Raw genomic sequence first — 22,981 nt, forward strand, 5'->3', positions numbered from 1 at the left:
AGCACTTTGAATTTAGCCCGGAAACGGATAGGTAGCCAGTGCAAACGAGCCAGAGCAGGTGTTATATGTGCGGACCGCCTAGTCCTCGTCAGCAGTCTAGCAGCTGCGTTTTGCACTAGCTGTAGTTTCCGAACTGTCTTCAAAGGCAGCCCCACATAGAGCGCATTGCAGTAATCCAATCTAGAGGTTACCAGAGCATGGACAACTGAGGCAAGGTCGTCACTTTCCAGATAGGGACGTAGCTGGGCTACCAACCGAAGGTGGTAGAACGCATTCCGTGCCACCGAGGCCACCTGCGCCTCGAGAGACAGGAATGGATCGAAAAGAACCCCCAAGCTACGAACCTGTTCCTTCAGGGGGAGTGTAACCCCATCTAGAAAAGGTTGAACATCCACCATCTGGTCAGAGAAGGCACTCACCAACAGTGTCTCAGTCTTGTCAGGATTGAGCCTCAGTTTATTAGCTCTCATCCAGTCCATTATCGTGGCCAGGCAGCGGTTCAGCACATTAACAGCCTCACCTGAAGAAGATGAAAAGGAGAAATAGAGTTGCGTGTCATCAGCATACTGGTGACAACGCACTCCAAAACTCCTGATGACCACACCCCGTGACATCCAGTTTTCAGAAGGATGGTCCAGAGAGCGGTTCGATTCACAGTACCAAAGGCCTTAGTCAGATCAATAAATGCTATATATAAAGGTCGATTCTGCTCCCGGCATTTTTCTTGAAGCTGTCGTGCAGTGAAGATCATGTCCACTGTCCCCCTGGAAGGGCGGAAACCATTTTGAGATTCAGAGAGGACACCCTCTGAGATTGGTAGGAGGCGATTTGCGTGGATCCTTGCAAGGATTTTACCTGCGGTAGCAAGAAGGGAGATACCTCCATAGTTCCCACAATCTGTTCTTTATGGAATCCCTAAAGTCTTCCGGGATCTCCTCCCTCATCCAGATTTTTTCAATGAGCTTATGAAGTTGTTGTGTAAATTCAGGCCCGCCTACTTTAAAGACTTCAGCAGGAATCCCATCAGGTCCACTAGCTTTGTTGTTCTTCATTTGATTGATGGCTTTACTGACTTCATCCAAATTAGGGGATACTGCAAGCTCGTTTCTAGTTTGTTGTTGTAGAATGTGCAAGAAGACCTCACCAGCCACAATAGAGTTATGATTAAGGAGGTCGTGGTAATGCTCTTTCCAGCGCAGTGCACTAGACTCTTTGTCCTTACGAAGTTTGGTACCATCCATTGAACGTAAGGGATTTGTACCATAATTGGTTGGTCCATAGATAGCCTTTGTGGCATTAAAAAAGCCCCGTCCATTGTGAACATCTGCAAAGTGCTGGATTTCTTCAGCTTTCTTTATGCTTTCTTTAAGGCGTTCTTAAGTTCTCTAGTTCTTCTTCCTCAGCCTTTGCACTGGCATAGATTTTTTTCTTAGCAGCATAGTTAATGTCTTTCTGCCACATCTGGCTTTCTTTTCTTGTCATTGATATGTTCAATCTCACTATCATTCTCATCAAACAAATCCTGATGTTTCTTAGTTTGGTATCCAATAGTTTGTTCCCATGCTGCAGTAATGGATGTCTTCAGTTTAATCCAGTGTTCCTCGATATTTTCAGGGAGTTCCGTTGGTAGATGTTTCTTGAGAGTTGTTTGAAAGCAGACTCTCTTAATAGGATCTTGAAGGGCATGGATGTTCATTTTACGCCTTAGTTTCTTCCTTGGAGCCTACATTGAGGAACAATATTAATGGCCATAGTGGATCAAATTAATCAGTGATCTGTCCAGCAGTCATCAGCACTCGTCATGGCCCTAGTGAGGAGTACATCATGACGATCTCTGGCACGGACAATTAAGTAATCCAAGAGATGCCAACGTTTTGACCGAGGGTGCTTCCATGTTTTAAATTTATTTTTATGGTGAAATAGTGTGTTTGTAATAACAAGATTATGCTCTGCACATTTAGTCAGAAGTAGAATTCCATTCAGGTTGCTATTGCCAACTCCTTCTTTCCCAATGGTTTCTGGCCATAAATCGAAATCACACCCAATTCTTGCACTGAAATCGCCCAAGAGGATAATTTTATCCTACTTAGGTATGTCTGATAAGATGATGTCCAGCTGGTTATAAAAAAATTCCTTGATGTCTTCATCAGCATCTAATGTTGGTGCATAAGCACTTAGAATAGTTTCCTGCTGGTTTTTGGCAAGTTTTAACCGGAGAGTTGAGAGTTGTTCATTAATGCCAATAGGAACTTTTGACAAGAGCTTCACAAGATTATTTTTAATAGCAAAGCCTACTCCATGTATTTGTTGTTCTTGTTCAGGTAGTCCTTTCCAGAAGAAGGTATAACCTCCTTTCGCTTCCTTCAGTTGTCCTCCTCCTGCTCTTCGAGTTTCTTGGAGTGCTGCTATGTCAATATTAAAATGTCTCAACTCCCTCACGATGATGGCAGTCCTGTGTTCAGGACGTTCACTGTACTGTCCAGCAATGTCTATATATTCCATGTTCCAAAGTTCAGTTGTCTTTTGCGACCACTAAGTAGTGACCCCACTGGACGTCAAAATCCAGTCAGGGAGAGAGATGAGGCAGACTATGTTTAGGGCACCTTTTCTAACCCCCTCCCCATATGGGGTGAGCGAGTGGATCCTGAATAGGACTCCTCAGTCGTGGATATAGCTGCCGAATTACTCAACCACCTCGGTCCTTGAGCCAGGATGACCGAGTCTGTATCCACTGCCCATGTCCCGGTCCATGACTAGGGGCTTCCAGATTTCACAGTCCTGCCCCCTTCACCATTTGCCGATCGCCATGGGACTTTTGGTTTGGTTTGGTTGGAAGATGCCTGTACGTTAATTTGTTTTATGTGGGGAGATCGGTGCACCATGATCAACACACAATCTTGATAGAAAAAGGCTTTGATCCAATGGCATGGATATCACGACGATTGGAAGTCTTTTATCTGCTGCAGCCTTCCTTTGCCTTCACAGCCGTTGTAACATACACATTGTTATCCTCCGCCTGTTCTGCCGTTGAGGACATTTTTGGATTGTTCTTTGTCTAGTTCCTCTCCCTTGACCTTACCGCCATGGGTGACCCCACTGGGAGTACATGACTCCCAACGGCATCGCTCATAGGATTCATTGGAACACACAAGACCACTCACCATTATAAGGTGATGATCCAGTGAGGGATCCCTGAAATCATCCCTTCTCCATTACAATGCAGCTTCAAAAAAGTCTTCTATTGTAGTTTATGGTGGTGAGGGAGGCATTTTAGGCTGGAGTCATAGCTGTGGAGGGAAGGATTACCCCTTCACTGATCAGCTGCCCTCCCCCATGCCACAATTAGGCTTGAAAAAAGCCTTCTATTGATTCCAATAAAAAACTTTTTTTAAGCCTATTTGCAGCCAAAGACTATAGACGCCAGGAAAGGCCTCTGTGGATGCATATGTATCCATGGGTGCTACACTGGTGACCCCAAAAGCCTCAAAACAAACAGCAGTTTTGTTAATTAATGGTACCCAAAAAGGATAACATAATGTTACCTGAAAAACTGTCACCTGAAAAAAAGCACACTCCTACTCATACTGGGATTTTTCTGAGCACAAAAAAGACCCTTAATAACATCTATTGGAGCAAAATCCTGGAAATTAGACCTTTTGTTTCAGTGACTTTTCTTGTGCTACATTTTGTGCAGTCTTAGTGGCCAACATTAGTGCTTAACAATGCACTCCTAACCATGCCTACTCTGAAATAAATTCTATAAAACTTTATGGAGCTTACTCCCAGGTAAGTGAGGTTAGAATCACAGCTTAAATGTTTGTCTATTTCAAGAAGCAATTGGAAAAGACGTCCAAGAAAACAATGTTAAGGTTATCAGCTTTCAATAAAATTGCTTGTAAGACATTCTGAAGCTTCCTCTCCCCCCAACCCATAATAAATACAGGAAAAGATATCTCTCAGGTTCATAGCTTTTGAAACATGATTTACAGCAGACTGTCTCCTTATGGATCTGTTACCTAAGGTATGGCTGGAGTTCAAAGTTTGTTTGTTTTTTACCAGCACAGAATCTTCAAAGGCTGGCATAAACTCCCATGAATCCCTTTTGAAACAAAACAAAAACAAATTGTGATTCACCAAAATGCTATCTTTCCCGGCTACAGAGTATCATCAGCCTTCCTGAAAGTGCGTAACATGGAAATAGAAACATATAGGTCCTTAATCCTGTTAAAGAAACCTTCATCTGTAAATCAAACTACCGGTACTCTCTCCCTACCTAGGTGAGAATCATTACAGAAAGAGGGGAGAGCGCCCCCTTCCCTTGGGAAGCCGCTACTACAGCTTCAGCCGCAACCAACGGAGGCTTTAAAAACACCAGTACGAACTGCGGATAATACAAGTCAAACACTTGGGAGGGAAAGGGGCCAGGAAGGCACAGATGGGTGTAAATTGCATAATCCGTAATCAGATTTAAGTCCCTTCCAAGATTAGCTCTGGGCAGCCCCATTATGAAGTTATGGGACCAGATGTTTAGATCCAGATTAGAATCCCCCCCAGAAGCACGTCCAATTTATTGTCCCACGCCCCCAGCCCCAAATCTGGACTCCAGGTCTAAACAGCAGACAAAATATCCCACTGCGAATCAATTCAGAAGTAGGAATTTATAACTGTACTTCGGAACACAATTAAGGAATTCTGTTTCTCATCCTTTTCTGAATTTATCAGTGCTTACATGCTGGAGATCGAGACCTAACGTCCCCTCGACGGAAGGGGGGGGAGAAGAGTCGATTACTTGAACACGATCTCCCCAAATCACCGTCTCGTAAACACACATACAACTACCACTGTTTCTGTTGTCTCAGAATACGTATCAGTCAGGAGAGCAGGGCATAACAGAAAGCAATAAAAAGGTAGGTGAAGAGGGAAGTAAACACACGAACATACACCCACGCTCCCAGCAGGTAAAATTAAAGAGTTACCTGGAGTGGGAAATAATCCGGGTTGACAAATTGCCCGGCGGTTGGAGGATGAAAATAGAAAGGTGCAACAGTACCACCCACAGATATAGTACAGATCCGGGCAACAACGACCGAGCCTCTTTTACCACCTCTGCATGTCCTCCCGATTCTCAGATCAGGAAGCAGCCTGGGATATCTTGGGGAAGGGTGTGTTACTGCCGTGTATTTTTTTCTTTTCTGAGTCAGGCTATTTCCTGTTTCGGTAGGGGGAAGGGATCAAAAAAAGTTGGAGGAGGTGTTTTATTCCGAGCGCTGCTATCAGGTTGCAGCAAGCAGGTGATAGCAGCTATATTCCTCTTTTTTTGTGTGGTGGTGGGGAGGGGGGCGGCAGAAAGAAAAGGATGGAGCAATTTCGAACAAGCCAAAGAAAGCAAAACAAGGACCGGCGCCCAAGAGGCACCTGCTTCGTCCTTGTACCGCGCAGGCATTCAGGAACGCGGATCTAGCAGAGGCCAGACACTTTCCAAAGGGGGCGCAGAAGACGCCAAGGCCGTAGGAGGGACTGCTACCGGGAACGGGGCGTGTCCGTGTGCCTCGATCTGCTCCGGTCGGGCGAGGGGGCCAACGGGTGTGTTAATTTAACAATCTGTTTAAGTTTTTGCTTGCTCGCCTTCCTCCCGTCTCCACGCAGAGACTCTGATCCAACACTTTGAATCGTGCCTTTGGGGCGAAATGGAGCTCAAAACGAACCCCAGTCTGGCCAACTACTCCCGGCCCCCTCTCCCAAGGAGGCGCAGTCAGCATTAGGCACCAGCTAGTAGCAACAAGCAGGCAGTCAAATCCCGCCCTTCGCTCGCTCTCCCCACCCCCGTGACTGATTGGCGAGTGGAACAGGAAATACCGGTTCAAAGGCTTGGTACAATCGCGACGAGGACGAGAAGCCGCTCGCGGACACAGACGGGGTTCGTCACCCGGCAGTATCTATTGTTCAGCTTCTGTACAAGTCACGGTGTTGACGAACTACCCGAAACTATATTGGGAACGGATTTGGCCAAGTCCACCTAGAAAGTCGATTTCCTCCACTGTGTGTCTTTGGACACTCATTTCTTCCCACCCCAGTTCAGAGGGCAAATAGCTTTTCGTGCAAACGCTTCGTGAGCAGGCTCCCTCCTTCGCTGAATCTTAAAGGGTTCTTTTTTATATATATTGTGAGGTTGTTTGACACGAGGACCCTCCACAGTTGGTGCTCATTTTGTCAACTGGGATGGGCGGGGGCTAGGTCTTGGAAAACCAGTGCTATGAATCCTCTGTGTATAATCGATGCATGCGATGGAAACAAACAGAAAAGTTATAGACACACCCTGCCCAATTAATTGACCCTCGTTACTAGTCTAACGACAGGCCTGGATAAATTTAGGCTGCTAAGTCATTCTGTGAGGCCCTTCACAAGTCTGAGCCTAGAAACTCTACAAGAGTCCTAAGGCACAGTTTGATGGGATCTAAATTTCAGGTTGATTTGCTTCTACAGAGGGTGGGGAAAGCAGCAAACCTTGGCTGGGGTCACTCCAGGCAAGCCATTTCAGTGGAGTGAAACTGGACTGCTGGGGACTAGCGGCACCAGTCTTCTTCCATCATGGCGGTGACAGCTTTGTCTTTGACAGGCATAGCTGCTACCATAGCTGAAGACAATGGGCAAAGTGAAAAGAGCTCTCTAAGCCTGGCGGACATCTCACCCCCCTTTTTCAGACCCACAAATGGGTTAGAGCAGCAGCCTGAGACCACTTGGTGACCTTTGACGATCCTTTGCAACACTTTGTCTTGTTGTTGTTATGTGCCTTCAGGTCGATTACGACTTATGGCAACCCTATGAATCAGCGACCTCCAAGAGCATCTGTCATGAACCACCCTGTTCAGATCTTGTAAGTTCAGGTCTGTGGCTTCCTTTATGGAATCAATCCATCTCTTTTTCTACTCCCTTCTGTTTCCCCCAGCATTGTTGTCTTTTCTAGTGAATCATGTCTTCTCATGATGTGTCCAAAGTATGATAACCTCAGTTTCATCATTTTAGCTTCTAGTGACAGTTCTGGTTTAATTTGTTCTAACACCCAATTATTTGTCTTTTTTGCAATCCATGTTATGTGCAAAGCTCTCCTCCAACACCACATTTCAAATGAGTTGATTTTTCTCTTATCCACTTTTTTCACTGTCCAACTTTCACATCCATACATAGAGATCGGGAATACCATGATTTAATGACCCTGATTTTGGTGTTCAGTGATACATCTTTACATTTGAGGACCTTTTCTAGTTCTCTCATAGCTGCCCTCCCCAGTCCTAGCCTTCTTCTGATTTAAGAACATAAGAACATAAGAAGAGCCTGCTGGATCAGGCCAGTGGCCCATCTAGTCCAGCATCCTGTTCTCACAGTGGCCAACCAGGTGCCTGGGGGAAGCCCGCAAGCAGGACCCGAGTGCAAGAACACTCTCTCCTCCTGAGGCTTCCGGCAACTGGTTTTCAGAAGCATGCTGCCTCTGACTAGGGTGGCAGAGCACAGCCATCATGGCTAGTAGCCATTGATAGCCCTGTCCTCCATGAATTTGTCTAATCTTCTTTTAAAGCCATCCAAGCTGGTGGCCATTACTGCATCTTGTGGGAGCAAATTCCATAGTTTAACTATGCGCTGAGTAAAGAAGTACTTCCTTTTGTCTGTCCTGAATCTTCCAACATTCAGCTTCTTTGAATGTCCACGAGTTCTAGTATTATGAGAGAGGGAGAAGAACTTTTCTCTATCCACTTTCTCAATGCCATGCATAATTTTATACACTTCTATCATGTCTCCTCTGACCCGCCTTTTCTCTAAACTAAAAAGCCCCAAATGCTGCAACCTTTCCTCGTAAGGGAGTCGCTGATCATTCTGGTTGCCCTCTTCTGAACCTTCTCCAACTCTATAATATCCTTTCTGAGATGAGGCGACCAAAACTGTACACAGTATTCCAAATGCGGCCGCACCATAGATTTATACAACGGCATTATGATATCGGCTGTTTTATTTTCAATACCTTTCCTAATTATTGCTAGCATGGAATTTGCCTTTTTCACAGCTGCCGCACACTGGGTCGACATTTTCATCGTGCTGTCCACCACAACCCCGAGGTCTCTCTCCTGGTCGGTCACCGCCAGTTCAGACCCCATGAGCGTATATGTGAAATTAAGATTTTTTGCTCCAATATGCATAATTTTACACTTGTTTATATTGAATTGCATTTGCCATTTTTCTGCCCATTCACTCAGTTTGGAGAGATCTTTTTGGAGCTCTTCGCAATCCCTTTTTCTTTTAACAACCCTGAACAATTTAGTGTCGTCAGCAAACTTGGCCACTTCACTGCTCACTCCTAATTCTAGGTCATTAATGAACAAGTTGAAAAGTACAGGTCCCAATACCGATCCTTGAGGGACTCCACTTTCTACAGCCCTCCATTGGGAGAACTGTCCGTTTATTCCTACTCTCTGCTTTCTGCTTCTTAACCAATTCCTTCCATTTTGGTTAATGACTGTGCCAAGATATTGATAATCCTTGACAAGTTCAATGTCCTCACTGTCAACTTTAAAGTTACATAAATCTTCTTTTGTCATTACTTTAGTCTTCTTGTCATTTCTGTAGTCCTGCTTTTGTGCTTTCCTCTTTAACTTTCATCAGCATTCATTTCAAATCATTACTGGTTTCTGCTAGTAGTATGGTATTGTCTGCATATCTTAAATTATTGATATTTCTCCCTCCAGTTTTCACACCTCCTTCGTCTTGGTCCAATCCCGCTTTCCGTATGATATGTTCTGCGTACAGATTAAATAAATAGAGTGATAAAATACACCTCTGTCTCACACCCTTTCCAATTGGGAACCAATCAGTTTCTCCATATTCTGTCTTTCCAGTAGCTTCTTGTCCAGAGTATAGGTTGCGCAATAGGACAATCAGATGCTGTGGCACCCCCATTCTTTTTAAAGCATTCCATAGTTTTTCATGATCTACACAGTCAAAGGCTTTGCTGTAATCTAGAAAGCACAGGGTGATTTTCTTCTGAAATTCTTTAGTACGTTCCATTATACAATGTATGTTTGTGATATGATCTCTGGTGCCTCTTCCGTTTCTAAATCCAGCTTGGATGTCTCGCATTTCTCGCTCCATATATGGTAAGAGCCTTTGTTGTAGAATCTTGAGCATTACTTTACTTGCATGGGATATTAAAGCAATAGTTTCATAATTACTGCATTTCCTGGGATCCCCTTTCTTTGGAATTGGGATATATATTGAATGCTTCCAGGCTGTGGGCCATTGTTTAGTTTTCCATATTTCTTGACAGATTTTAGTCAAAATTTGGACAGATTCAGTCTCAGTATCTTGTAGCAACTCTATTGGCATGCCAACTGTTCCTGGTGATTTGTTTCTTCCAATAATTTTAAGTGCAGCTTTTACCTTGCATTCTAAATTTTCTAATTCTTCCTCATATGGTTCCTCCATGAATGAATCTGTCATCCTGGCATCTCTTTTATAGAGTTCTTCAGTGTATTGCTTCCATCTTCCTTTTATTTCATCTTGGTCAATCAGTGTGTTCCCGTTGATTATTCAACATCCCTACTCGTGGTTTAAATTTCCCTTTAATTTCTCTAATCTTTTGGAATAGGGCTCTTGTTCTTTCCTTTTTGTTGTCCTCTTCTATTTCTATACAATAACTATTGTAATAGTTCTCTTTGTCCCTACACACTAGTCTCTGTATTGTTGCATTTAGAGTTCTGACGGTGTTTCTATTTCCTCTTTCTTTTGCTTTCCTTCTCTCTTTAACCATTTTAAGAGTTTCTTCAGTCATCCATAGAGGTTTCCTCTCTTTTTAACTCTCTTTTTGCATTTTCCCCTGATAATGCCTCCAGTCCATAGTTCTTCTGGTTCTCTGTCAGCTAAGTTTAAAGCCTCAAATCTGTTCCTTATTTATATTCTTCTGGGATGTTATTTAAATTGTATTTTGGCATTATGATTGCTTTGTTGTTCTTCTTTAGCTTTACTCTGATTTTCGCTACAACCGGTTCATGATCTGTATCTCAGTCTGCTCCTGGTCTTGTTTCTTCAGAAAATATGGAACTTCTCCATCTTCTGTTTCCAATTATATAATCAATTTGATTCCTATATTGACCATCTGGTGATGTCCACATGTATAGTCTATCCGGTTGCTCAAGAAATGTGTTTGCAAGAAACAAATTATTGGCTTCACAGAATTCAATAAGTCTTTCTCCTGCTTCATTTCTATCTCCTAAGCCCCATTTCCCCACAATTGCTAGTTCTTCTCTGTTCCCTACTTTTGCATTCCAGTCCCCCACGATTATCAGCACATCTTGTTTTGGTGTGTGATCAATTTTCTCCTGTACTTCTGCATAAAATCTCTCCAATAATTTTTCTTCTGCGTTTGCCGTTGGAGCATAGACTTGGATGATGGTTATGTTAATAGGTTTCCCGATTAATCTCATTGATATCATTCGCTCAGACCTTGCGTTGTAGCTCCTAATTGCTTTTGCTACATCACTTCTCATTACACCCTCCAGCCTTAAAAAGGGAGCTGCCTTCAGGAGAAGAACTATGAGGGGAGAGAGACTCGGTCAGGAGAGGCTGTTTCCATCTGCCTTGCCCCACCCTCCAGCCTTCAAACGGAACTTCTCTCGGAGGACTTTCTGGCCTTTGGGTTGGGCTGTGGGGGTTAGGGGTTGGAGGATGGGGGAGATCTTTTGTATCAGCTTGGGGGTTAGTTTTTAAATATTTTTGCTTTGGTGTTATTGTTGAGCTTTATGCTCATTAGGTTTTGATGTACTGTATATAGATATATTTTCTTCATTTAGTGATTATACTCTTTATTATGTGCTGTGTTATTGTATTGGATTATTTGTGTGAACCACTTTGAGCACATTATTTGTGGAAAATGCGGTATATAAATAAACTTAATAATAATAATAATAGTAAAGCAACCCTGTTTCTTCTTGATTTCTCATTTCCTGCATAAAATATTTTGTAGTGGCCTGATTGAAAATGTCCCATTCCCGTCCATTTTAATTCACTCACCCCAAGTATTGTGATGTTGATACGTTCCATTTGTTGCTTGACAATTTCTAACTTTCCCTGGTTCATGCTTCTCACATTCCATGTTCCTACTGTGTGCGTCGTACAACTCCAGGCTCTCCTTTCGCATCTGTGCGCATCAGCCTTTGGGCTTCCTTTAGGCTTTGACCCAGCTGCATCATTAGTCACAGTGCTACTCGTACTTGTCCTTTGTTCTTCCCCAGTAGCTTGGTGAGTGCCTTCTGACCTGGGGGTCTCATCTTTCAGCACTATCTCGTGTTGCATTTTGGATACTCTGTTCATAGGGTTTTCGTGGTAAGAGGTATTCAGAGGTGGTTTACCATTGCCTTCCTCTGAGTTTGGATGCATCTTAGTCTGGTGTCTCAGCTTTGACCATTCCGCCTTGTGTGCCCCTGCTAGGAGTCTAGCCTCTTGGTCTAGACTCCTGATGGCATTGCTCTCAGCTTCTTCAACACTCTCAAACCCCCTCACCACGTTAAGGTGTGCATCCTAAAGGAGGAACACTTTGTTTAGGTGTCTGTTATTCCTGATATGTTGCCCATATTAAGAATGATCGCACGGAGTAGGGGATCAGGATTGCACTCGCATCCATCTCTGATCTCCATGTAGTCACTCTGTTGCTTGCATAGGGAGCTACAAATGGGGTGGGGAACATCTGTAGCCTGGCAGACCAGATTATCTCCCCCACTTCTGACTGGCTAAGTTTGACAGGTGTCCAGATCTGCCCACCTGCCAATCACTTGATGTCACAATTATGTGAGGTGACCTTTTTTGCCTGCCGGGGTCTTCAGAAGCCCCTCTGCACTTTTAAAGGGGCTTTGCAGGCACTGCTGAGCGGTGGTGTCCACAAACACCCTTTTGGCCAAACCTGCCCTTACCTGCCCCACACCTGATGTCATATATGATGTCAGGTGTAGGGCAGGTGGGTGTGTCTTGGCCAGAATGGCCTTGCAGGCTGTGAAGAAATCCTGTTTGTTTAAATTGTGTTTTAATGGGTATTGTGCAATGTATTCTGTCATATGTATTGTAATGTACATTATAATGTGTTTAATGGGGGAAGTCTTCTGTCTGGTCAGGTGAAAGTTGGTTTAATTGTCACTGGGAGACTGTAACTGAGGTGATGTTGGAGACAGAACTCTCAGTATTCAAAAGAAGCATAGGGGGTATGCATATTCTGATCGGTGGTTGCAGGTTTAGAATTCTTAGACATTGTGATTGGCTGGGGCTTGACTGCGGGGGTAGGTGGGAGCAGACGAAGCAAGTAAATATGTGTCTAGGTGCTAGTCAGTCAGAGTTGCTTCATTTTGATAGGTGCTTGATGATCATAGTGGACAGCCGGAAGGTGAGAGCAGAGGAAAAGGATTGAGAAAGAAGATTCCCCCCCTCCCCGAAAGCCTGGTGGCTAAAGACTTGCTTGGGTAGCTGAATCTCTTGGCTTAGGCTAAAGAGACAAGGGGAGAACTGTGTTTGGAATGGTAGAGTCTAGTGACTGGTAGGAGAACTAGGGGATAGCTCCAGGACTGGGTGCAGTATATACAAGAGGAGTCTGGCAAAAGAGTTTTACTAGGGTAAGTAACTGCTTCCTCAAAGTGGTCTTGGTTTAGTAATAGTGAAAAATGGAAATGGACTGCCTTCAAGTCGATCCCGACTTATGGCGACCCTATGAATAGGGTTTTCATGGTAAATGGTATTCAGATGTGGTTTACCATTGCCTTCCTCTGAGGCTCAGAGGCAGTGACTGGCCGAAGGTCACCCCGTGAGCTTCATGGCTGTGTGGGGATTCGAACCCTGGTCTCCCAGGTCATAGTCCAACACTCTAACCACTATGCCACACTGGCTGTCTTTAGTAATAGTGTAAAATAATCTGTTGGTATTTAAATTTAAAGAGACAGTACTGTTTTAGAGTAGCCATATAAGCCTGTCCATTACATAATATTGTAATAAATACCTTTGCTAATAACCATATCTGATTGGCTTTGAACCATGCCTACATCCCGCACTTACCAGGGTCATTGGTAAATTAAGAGTTCAAAGAGTATAAGTGGTGTTGAATGGCGGCAGCGGTACAGGATTAGGAAAACCATTGGAGTGGAAGTTGGATTTTGTTTATAGAATAAGTAAAAAACAGTACCCTCTTCTCGTTCCATGCAGGTCATATGGGGAGGCCTGGTAGACCTAATTAGGCCTGCAGGCTGGGGGTTCCTTGCCATTATGCTACAACCACATGCCTGAACATAAACTGATTTCCTACATGCAGTCCATATCCTCCATTTTCCCAGCATACAGATCATGCATGTGGAGCGTATGTATCTTCAAGCCTGTGGGTACTGTCCAGATGTTTCTCTTTGGATGTTCATTTTGAGCGCCTGAAAACAATAGGTAACAAAAAGGCTCTGACTCTGACACAGACGTTTTTCTGTAATATTGGCCAAATCATTTAACTGTTGTGCCTTATGGTTCTTTCCCCTTCTTCTCCCTGTTTTAGTAATAAGAGTGCAATTTCCTTGGGAGAGACTTCCTCTTATTGTGTTTGCCCAAGGTTTGACACAATAGTCTCTACTGAGGATACTACACACACAGAGAGACTAATTACTATAAGTAAAAGTCTTCTTATTTGAGAGCAGCAAGTTCTGTTTGAAGGAACAAAACAAATAGTTAATATTAGACATTGATGATGCAAATCCACTCAGATTCATCCTTATACTTAAAAATCAATTTCTGCTTGAATAACTCAAGAGATACTTGAACCCTCCCTTGATCTGCTTGCTGCAACTGCAAGCCACAGTTTAACACCTCACAGAATACATGTCATTTTGTTATTTAGGAAATGAGAGATCCATCTCAAATAACTGGTGATCAGTACATGTTCAGACATAAGTATTAGGGGTGTGCACTGGCCAGAAGATGTGACTTGTATGTGTAATTTTGGTAAGCAGCCCATTTGCCTTGTAGTTCAGGATATACATAGAGCCAACGTACACTCCTAATGAATATATATCTCAGACCTAAGATATGTATTATTATCATTATTTATTCAATTTATTTGTTACGTGATACAAAACCTCTCTAGGCAACTTACATACACAATTTAAAAAAACCCTTCAAGTTTAATAGTAAAACAACAATGCCCCCCACCAAAATAACACAGAATCAGCAATAAGCATGAAGAATATAGAATTACAAAGTGGGATTTGCAACAAAATGTTGCAGCACCAAGTACTTCTGTTCAGAGTGCCAGCCAGCCAACTATTGCAGAATACGCCATTTCATTTCTCCTTCTATTCAGTTTTTTGTTTTCTTCTCAGTCAGCAGTGTGTAACAATGGAGCATGCTCGGTCCACATTGGGCTATTTTTGGGAGTTGCCTCTCCTTAGTTCCCCCCTTTTCATCCTTATGAAAACCTTGGGTTTTCTCCTAGTCTGTGGATCCCTCCCCTCCTGTGCAAGGGTGGTGGCATTTGGGCTATATGAAAATGCAAACCCAGAGAATTGGTTCACTATTAGTTTGGATTGGGGAAAAATTTGATTCAGGACACATTTATTTATTTATTTAATATCCTGCCCTTCCTCCCAGTAGGAGCCCAGGGCAGCAAACAAAAACACTAAAAACACTCTAAAGCTGTATCTATCAAATTTGCCCTTTTCAAAACAACTTGAGAACTGAAATGCAGCCATCCGTCAAAATTTGCACTTCTCTGAATTTTGCAGTGGAACTCTCCAACTAAGCAATGTTTGCAAAAATGCATTTATTAGGGGAAAGTGTGCATAAAAATGAATATATTAGTGAAAATAACATGCAAAAATACATTAGGAAAAATAGCTTGCAAAAATGCATACATTAGTCAAAAGTGCATACAAAAATATGTTTAGTAGGAGACATTCTCACTACAGTACTGGAGAATTTTCATGAGGATTAAAAAAAAATAGCAAATTGCTACAGAAATGTGGAAAACTGAATTTAAGATTGGGTAAATGATAAATTTGAGAGAACTGAAATTGACAAATCCTTCTATCCCTACAATTAATATAGAGCAGGGTTGGGAACCTCAGGCCTCTGATGTCAAATGTGACCCTATCGCTAGGCCATACCCTCACTGTCTCTTCTTTGTACTTTGGAGCATTTTGCCTGGTTGGAATGTATCCTTGAGCACCAGTAATGCTTCTTGTCTGGATGGAGGATATGGAGGGGTATGTAAGTGTCTGCAGAAACTAGCCTACTGTACATAGGTAAAATTCACATTTGTTGCTGTGCCCACCTCTGATTGCATCTGCCACTAGCATGTGGCCCCCGGAAGGTTGTCCAGAAAGGAAAGTAGCCCTCAGGCTGAAAATGGTTTTCCATTCCTGATATATACAATGTGAAGAGACTCCATATATTGATTAACAAACAACTCTAGTGCATTCATATAATTCTGTTATCAGTCTAGGATGTGGGATCATTAACTGCAAAACAGTGTGTGCGTGTGTACAGGGGCTTCAACTGTGTGCACTTTGCACGCCAACCCTCCTACATGCACACAGGAACTCTCTCTCTCTCTCTCTCTCTCTCTCTCACACACACACACACACTCACACACACACTCACACTCACACACACACACACTCACACACACACAGAGAGCAGGGTCTCCCAACCTCCCCAACTCTCAAACACACACACACAGTGCACCCCCAAATGCACACACACACACACATCAGGCACACCCAAACACACACTGACTCCCAAAGCAGCCCTCCAGGCAACTCCCCAAATACCCTCCTCGTTCCTGGCTCCCAACCAGAAAAGCAGACTCGGGAGTTTCATGAGCAGCTTTATTTCAGAAGTTGGTACAGGAACACAGCATCACACACTCTAAGCCCAATTCAGGATACAGAACGGAAGCAGACTAAGCATATCTGAGGATACAGAACCGGAACAGACTGGGCCCATGTCAGGAACTGACTAGGCATGTGGAGGCAACAGCAGATGTTGTTGCAACAACCTTATCATGTCCAGCCACTCTAAATATAAGAGAAGTGGGTGGGCACTGTGCTTTCACGAGTTACACTGGCACTTTCTAACTTGTGCTGCTTCTAGGAGCAGAAAGAAATCTGTTTAACTGCCAACTTCTTTCTCCAGCCTGCTCTCCCTCTGAACTCCTCACTCTGGCCTGGCTCTATTTGCTCATTGGCTGGGTCATCACAGAACCTCACTAGAAGCAGAGCTGCCAAACGGTTCTGGAAGTATCTCACCCAGGATTTCCCCAGCCCGTTCTCCAACCCACTTTCCATTCTCCCAATCTTGCCAAAGCTTCTCCTTGGGACTCATGACACCCCCACTCCCAGCCAACTCCCAGAACAGCCCTCCACACCCTGGCAACTCTCAAAATGGTCCCCCCCAGGTACTTGCTACTGCCCTTTTTTGTCAGCTTACTGCCCTGCCTGCCTGTGAAGGCTGCTGCCGCCACTCCACCTCAACTGCTTGCCTGCCTCCTGCATTGTTGCTGTCGCTCACTCACCCCCCGCCTGCCATCCTGGCTTCTCTCACTCCCTCATTTCGCTCGCTTGCTGTCCTGCTGCCATGGCATGCCCCCATGAGTTAACAGCCTTCACGAATATTATATAGTTAGTGTGTTGCCATTGCTGCCCTGCTCTTCTAAAAGTGTCTAGGTTTTACTTTTTTGTTTTGCTTACCACTTCTATTTAATTTTGGCATGCTGGGAGGGGCTGCAATCTTGAGAAGCAGTGAGCAGAATTAGCATAGTTCATGATGTCTAAAAATAGTTTGAAGCATAGTTCCATATTAAGACTGAGAGTTGTCACTACCCGGAGCTGCCAAACGTCTTCTGAAAAATCTAAGCTGCCCTAAATTAGGCTTCTCCTGAAGCTGTAATTTTAGCTTTTATAATATTTGCAAGATTGCAAAACTTCATATGGAACATCACGATTTGCTAGCCCTAAAGTGAAAATATATTGTACCACTCTTCTAACAAAGAAACAGATAAAATTATATCTTAACAACCTGTCTGCTGCCCTGGGCTCCTGGGAGTAAGGGTGGGATATAAATCAAATAATGAATAATAAAATAAATGTCATTAGTACTGAAAAGCGTGCTCTAGAATAACTGTGGGGTGGAGGGAGAAACTTGCCTTTCTGTTACTGAACTTTGCCCTGTGTAGGAAGTTTAAATGCCAGACAAGAATAGGCATGATTATACAGACATGAGAGCAGCTGTGTATTATAGCCAGCATTCTGCCATGTTAAATTGAAAATACCCCCACATGCCATTCGGCTGCTTTCCATAATGTCATTTCAAAACAAAATCTTACAAAACTTATAGTCCTGAACTCAGAAATGGTTGCTTAACTCTATGTTTTCATGGTGATGCACAAAACAGTCTGAGATAATTGAGAATTCAAAGTATAAAATAAGAGAAAATAAATCCACACCCCATTGGACTTTTTTCTGTCAGTGGTCTTATAATTTGTTGAAATTAATTAAAAATCAGTCATGTTCACAGAGTACCTGTAATCCTTTTATGATCTTGCTCCATACTCTGACCTTAATCTTCTGCAGTTTAAAAGTTTTTTTAAAAATGCCTGGCTGATTTTTACATAATTTAAGAAAATTAACATTGGAATCCATTGTAAGTGCAGGCATGCTCAGTAAGAACCAACTGTCAGTGTTCTAAAAGCCAGACTAGCAGCTGTTTGGCTTGGCTAATCGGGGCCACACCAATCCAGACATTTATTTCACTTTAAACGGTCATGGCTTTGCCCAAAGAATCCTGGGAAGCGTGGTTTGTGAAGGGTGCTGAAAGTTGTTAGGAGACTCCTGTTCCCAACAGAGCTCCAGTGGTCAGAGTGGTTTACCAGTCAGCCCGTCTTCCCAGAGAATTCTGGGAACTGAAGCTGTGTGAAGGGAATCATGTTTTCCTAACAACTCTCAGAACCCTTCTTTGATTCAGGATTCTTTGAGGGAATCAAAGTTTAAAGTGGAATAAATATCTGGTGTGGATGAGTCCAGGGACAGCTTGGGTTTAAATTTGGGTGGGAGACTACATGTGTCTGCTGTAGAACAAAAAGGTGGGGGACACCCTGAAAAAAATGATACTGTTAACCAGTAGTTTAAAGGCAAATTCAGAAGTGCAGGGTCCCTTCATGATAGTCACAGATATGCCCCCTCCTGTCCTCTCTTTTTGCTGCTGGGTTGAGAATGAGGTCTTTGTTAATGCATTCTCCCACAACAACAGACATCCCTAGGAGCCAATAAGCATGAAAGGGAAGTGTGTTAGCAACTGAGGAGAGTCTTCTCAGTGGGTGACTCATTTCCTTTCACTCTGCTTGACCCCAATCAGCAGGAAAGGACAAAGAAGTGTGTTAAAAAAAACTCTTCTGAGTGGCCAACACACTCTCCTTTCATGCTGATTGGCTCGAAGGATGCTGGAGACATAGGGATCCTGCTGAGACCCTGCTACTAAAACGTAAGGGGTCTAAGACCCCGAGACCCCGGACAACTACACCCGATGTTAACAATGTTTTCCTTTTGGAAAGGAGCTTTTCTTTCACCCAGTGCCCACCCACCCACCCACCCAATCTCCTCTCCCCTCCTCCATATCCATTTCACATATCTTAAGAATGATCGCACAGGAGTAAATCCCATTGAACTGAATAAGCATGCAAATGATCGAGCCTGCCCTCTACTTCCTCCCTCTCCCCTCCCTCTCCCTCACCCCTCCCTCTCCCTCACCCCTCCCTCTTCCTTCACCTCCTCCCTCCATGGTCAGTTTCACCTTTCGTAAGCATGACTGCATGTGCGTAAATCCCATTGAACTCAATAAGCATGCAAATAATCGAACCTGCCCTCCCCCTGCTATCATGACCCTACTGCCCCTCCCTTCCGGGACTTCCGGGAAGGGTGACTTCGCTTGTGCCTGCTTTTGGGACGGGCTCCCGCCTCAAAAGAAGCTTATTCAGATATAAATCAGTCAGAACATTTTTTTTTTGACTGATGAAATTTCTCCCGGGCAGGGAGAAACGTAGAGATCAACCTCAAAAGCCTGTTTTTGTTGGGAGGACTGGATTTCATTAATTTATGAGATAAGGTCCAGCCAACAATGCCGGACGGACTTTCTAACAAGCTCTATCTGCTTAAGCGATACGTTTATCTTTTCTTTAAAGAGAGAACGGACTAACAGGCAAGCACCCTTCTTTCTATTATTTTTTTTTACTTGGTTTAAATTGTTACAGCAAAAGGAGATTTGTCAGATTGATCGGCTTTGGACAACTTCTGGGTGAGATATAACTCTTTTCTGTTATTCACGAAATTAACAGCTTATCTCTGTTTCTGTCGCAAAAAGCTGTCCTGGAAGTGCATTCTAAAGATAATAAACAGAAGAGGGATTTCTATTCCTGATTTCTACTCAGAGGAATATTATATTGTCTAGGACTATTCTCTTTTTGGTCTATTTTATTTTGACGAATCTGCTTCTTCACGACGCCACTAACTGTTTTGATGCTGGGAACTAAATTTGTTTTGCATTCTTGAACATAGAGAGATAAGGCAGGTTGCTCTGTTTATACTGTGATGTCATCAAGCCTGGAATATTAACCCAATTGTTGCTGAAATAAGAAGTGGTTCTTCTTTATTTTTGTTTTGCTTTGTTTTCGTGGTTTTAAAAATGGCAATCAAGAAAGTGGCTGAGAATCTGGAAGTAACTATGTTTCAGAAAATAATGGATGAGATTGAGATAACGAAACAAACCCTGCGACAGGGTAGTAAGGAGCTGAAAACTGAACTGAGCAAAATGACGCAGGAGCTTAAAGAAATAGGGGATCCTGTGAGAGAGGAGAATGAGATCAGAGATGAGAAAAGAAAAAATAAAGGGAAGATACAAGCCCTGGAGATTGGAACAAATGTGGAATTGGAAAAAGATCTGGAGTTTATGGATTTTAGAAATAAAATCTACTGTTTGGAATTTAACGTTATCTCTGAAGAAATTAATGAAGATATTAGAGATAAAGTTATCAATGGCTTGGATAATCTTCTGGACTGGAATGATGTGATGGAGCTTGATATAGAGAAAATCTATGGAATTAACTGCAGCCATGTGACAATGGAAAAACTCTTAAGAGATGAGCCAGTGCATTTTGTAAAAAAGAAGAACACAGATATGACTTTACAACAGTATTTCAGCAACTTATTCAGAATGGATGGCAAGAAAATATTTGGGATAGAGGAAATTCCCATCAGACTCTTATTATATGACTATGGTTACAACAGCAAGATTATTATGGAATACTGATAATGGAAGATTGGACACTGAAATTACTGGACTTAACAGGACTATTGAAGATGGAACTAATAGGGATAATGGAATAATGGCTATTGAAATTATTGGACCTAACAGATTCTGATGAGATGGATTAATCGAAATGTTTATTTGGACTATGGTTATGACAATAAGATTATTATAATTATTAACGAGATGGATTAATTGACATGTTTATTTGGAGAAAAATTGATAGATATATTTCTTAAAGAATTGAAACCTCTCTTTGACTTTTTGTGGAAAGAATAAAGTAATGTTTATGAGATTTGATGATTAATTAAGATAACTACTGGAGGAAAGTGATTTTATAATATGATTTAAGAGACAGGATTGTTATATATTGTAGACCTATAACTGATTTGATATGTGACAAATGGGAAGTCAACATTTTATTTTTTTTGTTTAATCATTTTTGTTTTGTTTTGTTTTTTGTCTTTGAATGTTTTATGATTTTGTTTTCTATGTTTTATGAAAAATTGAATAAAAATTATTGTAAAAAAAAATAAAAATAAAAAAAAAATGTTTTCCTTTTGGAAAGGAGCTTTTCTTTCACCCAGTGCCCACCCACCCACCCACCCACCCACCCACCCACCCAATCTCCTCTCCCCTCCTCCATATCCATTTCACATATCTTAAGAATGATCGCACAGGAGTAAATCCCATTGAACTGAATAAGCATGCAAATGATCGAGCCTACCCTCTACTTCCTCCCTCTCCCCTCCCTCTCCCTCACCCCTCCCTCCTCCTTCACCTCCTCCCTCCATGGTCAGTTTCACCTTTCGTAAGCATGACTGCATGTGCGTAAATCCCATTGAACTCAATAAGCATGCAAATAATCGAACCTGCCCTCCCCCTGCTATCATGACCCTACTGCCCCTCCCTGCCTCCCCCCTTATCCTCGTCCTCCATGATCTGTTTCACCTTTCCTAAGCATGATTGCACAGGAGTAAATCTCATTGAACTCAATAAGCATGCAAATGATCAATCCACTGTTCGCAAACTTGTATAGGATCCCATTTCTTACCTCCCAAATGAAAAAGCAGAAATTCTTTAATGTGCAAAATACCCTTGTAGTTTAATAAAGTACCTATAGCCAACATATATTTCTATCAAATTTTAAAAAGCAGGGAAATAGAGCAACTATAGTAAATGCATGAGACAAACAGGAGCCCTGACCTCCTCTCTGAGATATTGTACTGCCCTACACATTTGAAAAATGCAAACACAATTTGGGTTGGTCTTTCACAGCCCAATCCACTTCCTGTGTAGCTTGGAATAATTTGGTAACATGTGCCTCTGAGCATGTAGTGAGTGGTGGCAACACCTGTTAGCCCAAATAATAGAAAAAAGACATCTGCTCTGCTCTGCTTGTTTTAGCAGGGAGAAAGTAAAAATATTTAGTTGATATAGTTCAAATATTCACTTTAAATATGTTTTGATTTACTTTGCAATTTTAGTGACACTTCCTATGGTAAATCATTTTCTTTTGCTTCTGTTTCTGTGAATATGTGGAATACAGCAACTTTACATAATTTACACTAAAAAAACCCTCCAAAACAAATTGTGGAATAATGGCACTTACTATTGTGCTGAATATTTTCCTGTGGAAATGAGGAGTGTCTCAGTTTGCACAAGATAAAGGAGTGGGAAGTGAAATACATTCTAGCAAATTTCTAGGTGTGCCCTGTTTTTAACGGACCATGCCCACCCTTCCTTAAGTGGAGTGGTTTAAGCACACAGTAGCAGGCTGAATACATGTATCTTGGGCAGGCCAAGTTTGTTTTTTCCAACAGCTAGATTCATTGCTTAAGTAGCAACGTAATCAGTCTAATTTTACATCAAAGCTGCAGTTTCAGATTTAACTGTTAATGCACCCAACATAGAAATAGAATATAACCCCCCGTTTGAAACACAAAAGGCTGTCTACAACATCATATGATATTGACCATTAGAAGACTATGAAATTAATAAAAATAAATTTGACAGATTTCTAGGATGAATGAGTGAAATATAATTTTCTAGGTTACATTCTCTGTAGTAAAATAGGAAAGAAGCAAAGTAAGCACACCAACATACAAAAAATGTAATTCTCCATATTTGGAGATGTAGTCCTGATTGCAGGTATTGCCACCACTCACCACATGCTTGGAGGCACGTTACCAAATTCTTCCAAGCTACACAGGAAGTGGATTGGACTGTGAAAGACCAACCCAAATTGTGTTTGTGTTTTGACAAATTTGTAGGGCAGTACAATATCTCAGAGAGGAAGTCGGTCTCCTGCTCCCCTGGTGCATTCACTACAGCTGCCCAATTTTCCTGCTTCTTAAAGTTTGATAGAAAAATATGTTCGCTATAAGTACTTTCTTTGCCTATTAGGGTTTTTTTTGGCGCATTAATGGATTAGAGTACTAACAGAAATCAGAGAATATACAGTTTGCTGAAGTGTTGAACTCTGGACCGTATCACAGCAGGAAAACCTCATCCAAGCAGATCTTTTCCAGTGCTGGACCTAAACACAGCAGTTAAAAAGATCCTGCTTGGATGAGGTTTTATTGATTCCAAATTATTAAATGGTCTTGTTCCAGTGATTTTGCTCCAG

The 22,981-nt window shown here is 42.4% G+C and overlaps 2 protein-coding genes across 5 annotated transcripts in view; one reads left to right on the forward strand and one right to left on the reverse strand.

The window, feature by feature from the left end:
* Positions 1 to 5,211, reverse strand: part of TJP2 (tight junction protein 2) — an 86,577-nt gene extending 81,366 nt beyond the window's left edge. The window contains exon 1 of one of the 2 annotated variants that reach the window (XM_061628596.1): positions 4,977 to 5,211. The gene's annotated coding sequence lies outside the window, so the exon portion shown is untranslated. Of the gene's footprint in view, positions 1 to 4,016; positions 4,104 to 4,976 lie in introns of those variants that run through there. The other variant, XM_061628587.1, reaches the window with a different exon arrangement.
* Positions 5,212 to 16,375: 11,164 nt separating this feature from the next.
* LOC133385486 (uncharacterized) lies at positions 16,376 to 20,494 on the forward strand. 3 transcript variants are annotated; one of them, XM_061628628.1, is made up of 2 exons: positions 16,376 to 16,453; positions 19,411 to 20,494. In XM_061628628.1, the coding sequence occupies exon 2, from the start codon at positions 19,732 to 19,734 to the stop codon at positions 20,353 to 20,355; it is 624 nt and encodes a 207-aa protein (XP_061484612.1). In that variant the 5' UTR covers positions 16,376 to 16,453; positions 19,411 to 19,731; the 3' UTR covers positions 20,356 to 20,494. The 3 variants fall into 3 exon arrangements, with proteins under 3 accessions (XP_061484612.1, XP_061484602.1, XP_061484592.1); XM_061628618.1 differs by having other exon boundaries at positions 16,378 to 16,453; positions 19,301 to 20,494; XM_061628608.1 differs by having other exon boundaries at positions 16,395 to 16,453; positions 19,082 to 20,494.
* The last annotated feature ends 2,487 nt before the right edge of the window (positions 20,495 to 22,981 follow it).

The sequence above is a fragment of the Rhineura floridana genome, chromosome 1 (genome assembly GCF_030035675.1).
Source record: "Rhineura floridana isolate rRhiFlo1 chromosome 1, rRhiFlo1.hap2, whole genome shotgun sequence".
Lineage (NCBI taxonomy): Eukaryota > Metazoa > Chordata > Lepidosauria > Squamata > Rhineuridae > Rhineura > Rhineura floridana.